The following is an 8554-nucleotide window of genomic DNA, read 5'->3' on the forward strand; positions in this document are numbered from 1 at the left end:
AGGTTTGGAGAAGTTTTGTAAAAAAAGTATAATTAGATTTTAAAATCCTTCTGAATATAAAAGTTCAGATTTATATATAATACTTTTTGCCTGAAATTTGTATCCTGTATTGGACTAATAGTAAGGTGAGCGAAAAGGTAATTAGTCCAAAAAATGCAAAAGACCATTACAAATGGTTTTTTACTATCTGATATCAGTTATATGAAAATATTTAGGTGTATTAGTATCTTTTTCTGATTGAATTTTGTTTTAGATGCCATTCTAAATATGGTGAATATTGCCGCTAATATTCTGGGAGCAAAAACTGAAGACCTGACAGAAGGTACCTAATCATTTTATGGGTCTTTTAAATATATGATACTCCAGGGGTCTTCCTAGTTAGTAAAATTAATTAATAAGCCAAGCAGTTTGATTTTTTTATTTAGAAATACAGAAACCATTCACAGGAACTTGCCAATCTTCTATTATTCATTGTTTATTTGAATTTCACAAGTTCTCTTTAATAAGTAGGATCTTGTCTATATAAAAATCATTACTTTGATTTTTCACTCTTAACCTGCTGTAGAAGTATTGATTTTATCCCTAGTTCTTTCCTGAGGTTTTGATGCTCTAATGGTTACTTGGAGTATGCTTTTATTTATCAAATAGCAATTCAATTTAGAAAGTAATAGAAATATGAATATTATGAACAAGGGGAAACAATCTTGCCCTTTTTTTGTTTTCAAAAATACTTCATTCCATTTATAAAATAAGTCATGGGGTTGTAATATATAACATGGGGAATGCAGTGTGGTGGCAGATGGCAGCTAGACTTATTGTGATCATTTTGCAATGTATACAAATGTCATATCACTACGTTGTACACATGAAAATGGATATAATGTTGTATGTCAAATATACTTCAATAAAATTTAGTTCTAAGTGCAAACTTAAAATGTCCCATTTATTTCTTCTTATTCTCTTTAGTTAACTCCAGTGTCTTATTAATCATGTAAGATTACACAAAACTCATAGTTACTTGCTTTAATTTTCTGAGAAGTTGAGAAAGAATATGCACTACTTATAGTTGTGACTTTCAATGATTATTTCTTTTTAAAAGAACTTGATGGAAAAAAAGAAAAGCAGAGTCTGCAGTAGAAAACCTGTTTGCCTTTTTTCTTCTCCCTTGAAGAATCTAAAGTTCCTTATTTGTTATAGTGAAATTTTCATGGTATAGCTTTTTAAAATTAAACTCAATATGGACATCTTTCTTAAAATAGGAAATAAAACTATATCTGAGAATGCTTCTGCCACAGCTGCACCCAAAATGCCTGAATCAGCTCCTGTTTCAGCTCCTGTTCCATCACATGAGTAAGTTATACTGGGATATTAGAGTTCTATTAAAAGGGAGATACACTTGTACATAAAAAGGTATTTGTGATCTGTGGAAAATGAAAAACTCCGAATCATGGGACAGACATTCCACAGCCACTTAAAACATCTTTGAGTTGCTTTTTGTATACTGGCAGTTCACCGTAGATAGACCAAATGTGCGTTATTTTGATATAGTGTTACTTTTATTATTTACAATACTTAATCTTTTCCTTATTGCAGATAATTAACTCTGCAGGTATAAGTTTGAGGACAAATTTTAAAGACCTGTTTTTATTGAGTTCGGATTTAAAAGCCTTGATTATTTATATATCTGTGCTATGCCTAGAAAGCTATACAGGATACCTGAAATACTTAGAGCAGTGATTTTTAAACGATGTGTTGGTCACACAGCTTACTCTTGGAGTGTTCATTTTCTGAAATTGAATGATACAGGTCTTTCCCCAGGTTGCAGTGGTTACTTTGGGCAGGGATATATACGCGTCAGTCAGTCAGTTCAGTCGTTCAGTAGTGTCCGACTCTTTGTGACCCCATGGACTGCAGCACACCAGGCTTCCCTGTCCATCACCAACTCGGAGCTTACTCAAATTCTGGTCTTTTCTAGACCAGAGGTAGAGGTGATTAAGGTTTGTACCTCAACCTCTGATCTAAAATAGATAGGCTTATTAATGATTTGGGTTATTGGGATAATCTGGTTATAGTTATTATAAATTTAGCTGTGTATATTTCATTAGATATACTCCCTGTAAACTTTGACAGACATTTCTCTCAGAGGAACTCTACATAATGAGGCAAGATATTTACATGAAACAGTTCAAGGTAATAAGTAATGAAACCTCAGTGAGCTTTGGAGCTGTAATTTCAAGGTACTATGTTAATTTAAAAATGAGATTTTTGTGCTTTGACGGGCACAGTGTCAAATTTGTGTTTTCCTGAAATATAACATTATGTGTTACTGATTCCTAGATGGTCCTAAGAAATCTCTGGGATAGAAATTCTTGCTGTTTCTAATTATGTGGATCTGTCTCGGTTTTGTAACTAGGTTCTTCAGTGACTAACACATAGTATGTCTTTATTTTTCAAAACTAAATTAATTTTATTTTACACACACACACACATTTACCCCTTCATGTGTGTGTGTGTGTAAATATTTATTGAAAGATACCACATCTGGCTAATGTAGCAGTTTTTACTCTTTTGCTTTAGAGTTTTGTTTTTTAGTAGATATTCTTACATAAGTTTCTTTACTTAATGTTTCTTCATGTATGTTTGTTTTAAATTCTTTTTGATGATTATATGGCAGTCCTCTGAAAAAAATAAAAGAATCCATGATACAGTATCACTCAAAAATTTTTATGAAATGATGACTTACTTTCTTTTCCCAGGTTTGAGTTTCTAAAAGTGTAACTCTGATTAGAGTGTATATAGATGATAGGGCTTCCCTGGTGACTCAGATGATAAAGAATCTGCCTTCAGTGTGGGAGACCTGAATTCGATCCCTGATCTTCTCTGGTTGGGAAGATTCCCTGGAGAAGGGCATGGCAACCCATTCCAGTATTCTTTCCTGGAGATTCCCCGTGGACAGAGGAGCCTGGCAAGCTACAGTCCATGGGGTCGCAAAGAGAAGAACACGACTGAGTGACTAAGCACAGCACAACACAAAGATAGTATAACTTAATTTTTACCAAATTATTCAATTTAGTTGTAAGAAATATTGTGTAGAGACTATATACAGCTGTCTATATCTGTATCATCTGTTAAGGGAAGCTTAGCCTAATTATGTTTTAATTTAGTCTGTTTACTATTTTATTATCAACAAAATGAAAGTCCAGCTTTTAGATATTGTCTTTTAAAAAAAATTTTCTGTAGAAAAAAAATTTTTTTTAAATGTGGACTATTTTTAAAGCCTTTATTGAATTTGTTATGATATTACTTTTGTTTTGTTTTGGTTTTTTGACTCTGAGCATCTGTGATCTTAGCCTCCTGCTGCTGCTGCTGCTGCTGCTAAGTCACTTCAGTCATTTCTGACTCTGTGCGACCCCGTAGACGGCAGCCCACCAGGCTCCCCCGTCCCTGGGATTCTCCAGGCAAGATCACTGGAGTGGGTTGCCATTTCCTTCTCCAATGCATGAAAGTGAAAAGTGAAAATGAAGTCGCTCAGTCGTGTCCGACTCTTAGCGACCCCATGGACTACAGCCTACCAGGCTGCTCCGTCCATGGGATTTTCCAGGCAAGAGTACTGGAGTGGGGCGCCATCGCCTTCTCCTGACCAGGGATCAAACTCATATCCCTGCATTGTAAGACAAAGTTCCAGTCAGTGGACTGCAAAGGAAGTCCCTAGATACTGGTGGTTGTTTTTTATTCCTACTTTTGCTGTTATGATATTAGACTTCATTTAAAGACATTTCCTGGCAATTTTAGTAGTGTTTCACAGTAGGAAAATTTACATATGAAAATTTCTTTTTGGTATTCAAATTACTTTGTTTTTTTCAAATTATACCTTTGTTGCTACAAAGCCTGCACCTAGAAATTCATTACCTTTATCTTGGAAGGGACCACATAATTTTCAACACTGTTCCCACCAGCTTGAATTCCCCACTCTTCCCTACTGGACACGCATACTCCAGAGACCAAAGATAGGACTAAGTTAGTGACACTAATAGTTTATTATTAGCCAGGATTTCCATTACAATGGTTAAGTATTTAGCTTTCAATAGCAGAAAATTAGCCTAGATAATACTGTGATTATTTGGGGGGAGTAGGGATATTTTCTTCTTTCTAGAGCAGATAATCCTGTGTGTGTGTGTAATGCCACATTGAAATTCCTCAAATCTCCACAGAGAAATGATCTTTGAGAAATCTGCAGATGACCCTTGAATAATGGGTTTGAAGTGTACAGATCTATTTACACGTGGATTTTTTTCGTTAGTAAATACTGCAGTACAGATGATCTCGGTTGGTTGAATCTGTGGATGCAGAACTAAAGTACAGAGGAACTGTGGATATGGAGGACAGGCTGTAAGTTACACAGTGTGTAAGGCTGCAGCTCTGACTCGCTGCATACAGTTCAAGGGCCAACTGTAGGATGACTCTTGAAAGTAGGATACTCAGGCACAAAGTGCATTCGTAGTAAGAGTCCTGGGTTTTTGTTCTAACTGGGACTTGCATAGCCCTTGGGTAGCTCAGTTTCTGATATAAGGGGTGATAAAGCTTGTGATATTGATGAATATGGGAGGAAGGATACTATCTTCACTAAATGGAAATATATTCAGTAAAGGTACTATGTTCAGTAAATGGAAATATTCGCATAACAAACTATTCTTAAATAGGGATTAAAGACAAACTTGATTTGGTAAATATGGTGATTTGAATCATCTGGCTTGTCATTTGATAGATTATCTTTCTGTACCATTCCTGAATAATACTGTTTTTATAATGAAAGTGATTTAAAGGATAGTAATTCATTCAAAGTAAATTTGAGTGTTTTCTGTACTGCCCCTTCTTTTTATCTTATGTGTGATACATTTATTTTCCTTAAGCATAATTATGGATATGTATTTCTAGGTTTGAAACCACTGAAGGACACATACATGACATCGAGTCATTGTCACCAGATACTACAAAAGAAAGTCCCATTGTACAGCTAGTTCAAGAAGAAGAGGAGGAGGCAAGTCCTTCTACAGTGACCCTTCTGGGTAGTGGTGAACAAGAGGATGAAACATCACCTTGGTTTGAGTCAGAGACACAAATATTTTGCAGTGAACTCACCACAATTTGTTGTATTTCTAGTTTTTCGGAATATATATATAAATGGTGTTCAGTTAGAGTTGCTCGTTATCGGCAACGCAGCAGAACTGCTCTGAGTAAACAAAAAGAGTATCTTATGTCAGCTGAACCACCACTAGTACTTCCTGAAGAACCAGTAGATGTTTCATTATTGCAGCCTCCAGGTGGAGAGCCAGACAGTAATAAGGAAAAGGACGCTGAAACCAGTGTTCTAGATGATTTAAGTGGTGTGCTCCAGGAAGATTTGATTAATCACACTTTAGATGCAATTGAACTTGAACCAAGCCATCCTCAAACTCTTTCTCAATCTGTTCTCTTAGATGTTACTCCAGAAATCAACTCATTATCTAAAATAGAAGTATCTGAGCCTGTTAAATATGAGGCAGGGCATTCACCATCACAAGTGATTCCCCAAGACAGTTCTGTTGAGGTTGATAATGAAACAGAAAAAAGGTCTGAGAGTTTTAGTTCTATAGAGAAACCAACTGTGATCTCCGAAACAAAAATACTTGATAAAGTAATGGATAATGTTGTAAAAGAAGACATAAACTCCATGCGAATTACCACAAAGCCATCTGAAACAATAGTGCCACCTGTAAACACAGCTACTATGCCAGACATTGAAGCTGGGGAAGCCAAAATGAACATAGCTGACACACCAAAGCAAATTTCCACTCCTGTGGTGGATTCTTCTTCATTACCTGAAGTAAAAGATGACGAACAGTCTCCAGAAGATGTCCTTTTAAGAGGGTTACAGAGGACAGCTACAGATTTTTATGCTGAATTGCAAAACTCCTCAGATCTAGGATATGCTAATGGAAATCTTGTACATGGATCAAACCAAAAGGAATCAGTATTTATGAGACTTAATAACCGTATTAAAGCCTTAGAAGTTAACATGTCTCTCAGTGGTCGCTACCTGGAGGAACTTAGTCAAAGGTAAGCTTTCTTATGAATTAGCACAATCTACTTTGCACAGTGGGTTAAGTAGCAGAGTCTAATCTGACTAAAAGAGAGGATTTAATTATCTCATGATTCCTTGGGGGCTCAATGGTTAAGAACTTGCCTCCAATGCAGGAGACATGGGTTTAATCCCTGGGTCAGGAAGATCCCCTGGAGAAGGAAATGGCAACCCACTCCAGTATTCTTGCCTGGGAAATCCCATGGACAGAGGAGCCTAGCAGGCTATAGTTGATGGGGTCGCAAGAGATCAGACACAGCTTAGCGGCTAAACAATGAATGTAATAGAAATAAGCAGCATTTTAGCTGGAGAGAGAAAGTTATTTGGATGTTGGTCAGTAATTTTAAGAAGTGATTTTCATTTTTAGAAATACTAAGTGACATAATAAATTTGAATTATCTATATCAGTTTCTCCTTTCTCCTGTTGCTTAACTTTAGCTACTTTTGCTGTTTCATTCCCAGAGCAGTCATGGAAAAATTAAAGTTTATAGACCTTAAAGCTCTTTGTGGAACTTGACTAGGTATTAATTAGGAATTTAAATAAGTGAATACTGGAATAGACTAAACTAGATAATTAGGCAACATTTGAACTCTTTCAGCAAGTATCCAGAATCCTAGTCCTAGTTGTAATAATTTATCTTCTTGTGCTTATAAAATGCCAGAGGCAATGTCAGTTTGCTTATGCAGTGATGAAGACCCCTGGCACAGTTCTCCACTTTTTAAGCCAATTTTTGTTATTGTTGTTGTTCCTTAAGTGTCATTGTGCCTTAGGACTTTTCCAACATTTTGTAACCACAAGGAGCTCAGTGCCCAGAATTTCTGAAATACTACCTTTTCCTAATCCTCCTAAATTAAAATGCTACTAATGAAATGTCTCTAAAGTCATTCAGTTCAGTTCAGTTCAGTCGCTCAGTCGTGTCCGACTCTTTGCGACCCCATGAACCGCAGCAGGCAGCCCTCCCTGTCCATCACCAACTCCTGGAGTCCACCCAAACCATGTCCATCGAGTCGATGATGCCATTCAACCATCTCATCCTCTGTGGTCCCCTTCTCCTCCTGCCCTCAATCTTCCCTAGCATCAAGGTCTTTTCAGATGAGTTAGCTCTTTGCATCAGGTGGCCAAAGTATTGGAGTTTCAGCCTCAAAATCATCATTATATGCTAAAAGATATTGCTTCTTAATTCATACATATACTTTATTGGCAAATTATACGTGGGTGTGTGTGCATGCTTGCATCATAACTTGCTCAAGCCTCTCCCCACTCCCACCCTTTTTACGCCCACTAAGGAACCACTGAAATCACGCATGGTAAACCTTTTTTTTTTAATTGAGATGTAATTGATGTGTAACATTATGTTATTTCGGGTATAACAATGATTTGATATTTGTATATGTTCTAAATGATTACCACAGTAAATCTGTTAATATCACCATGTAGTTACAGGTTTTTTTTCCTATTGATAAGTTTTAAGATCTACTCTATTAGCAACTTTGAAATATACAATCCAGTATTATCAACGGTAGTCAACATGCTATATGTTATATTCTTATTCAGTTCAGTTGCTCAGTTGTGTCCAACTCTTTGTGACTCCATGGACCGCAGCATGCCAAGCCTCCCTGTCTATCACCAACTCCTGGAGCTTACCCAAACTCATGTCCATTGAGACAGTGAGGCCATCCAACCATCTCATCCTCTGTCGTCCCCTTCTCCTCCTGCCCCCAATCCCTCCCAGCATCAGAGTCTTTTCCAGTGAGTCAGCTCTTTGCCTCAGGTGGCCAAAGTACTGGAATCTCAGCTTCAACATCAGTCCTTCCAATGAACACCCAGGACTATTCTCCTTTAGGATGGACTGGTTGGATTCCTTGCAGTCCAAGGGACTCTCAAGAGTCTTCTCCAACACCACAGTTCAAAATCATCAGTTCTTCAGTGCTCAGCTTTCTTCACAGTCCAACTCTCACATCCGTACATGACCACTGGAGAAACTCTAGCCTTGACTAGATGGACCTTTGTTGACAAAGTAATGTCTCTGCTTTTTAATATGCTGTCTAGGTTAGTCATAACTTTCCTTCCAAGGAGCAAGTGTCTTTTAATTTCATGGCTGCATTCACCATCTGCAGTGATTTTGGAGCCCCCAAAAATAAAGTCAGCCACTGTTTCGACTGTTTCCCCATCTATTTGCCATGAAGTGATGGGACTGGCAGCCATGAAATTAAAAGACGCTTACTCCTTGGAAGGAAAGTTATGACCAACCTAGACAGCATATTAAAAAGCAGAGACATTACTTTGTCAACAATGGTCCGTCTAGTCAAGGCTGTGGTTTCTCCAGTGGTCATGTACGGATGTGAGAGTTGGACTGTGAAGAAAGCTGAGCACTGAAGAATTGATGCTTTTGAACTGTGGTATTGGAGAAGACTCTTGAGAGTCCCTAGGACTTC

General features: G+C 37.3%; 1 protein-coding gene across 4 annotated transcripts in view; it reads left to right on the forward strand.

The window, feature by feature from the left end:
• Positions 1-8554, forward strand: part of SUCO (SUN domain containing ossification factor) — a 90335-nt gene that overhangs the window by 58730 nt on the left and 23051 nt on the right. For all 4 annotated transcript variants that reach the window (XM_010849832.1, XM_010849834.1, XM_010849833.1 and 1 more), the window contains 3 exons: positions 254-322; positions 1260-1350; positions 4936-6096. In XM_010849832.1, coding sequence (XP_010848134.1) covers positions 254-322; positions 1260-1350; positions 4936-6096 — 1321 coding nt within the window. The remainder of the gene's footprint in view (positions 1-253; positions 323-1259; positions 1351-4935; positions 6097-8554) is intronic.

Source organism: Bison bison, unplaced genomic scaffold (genome assembly GCF_000754665.1).
Source record: "Bison bison bison isolate TAMUID 2011002044 unplaced genomic scaffold, Bison_UMD1.0 scf7180017864289, whole genome shotgun sequence".
NCBI classification, from domain to species: Eukaryota; Metazoa; Chordata; class Mammalia; order Artiodactyla; family Bovidae; genus Bison; species Bison bison.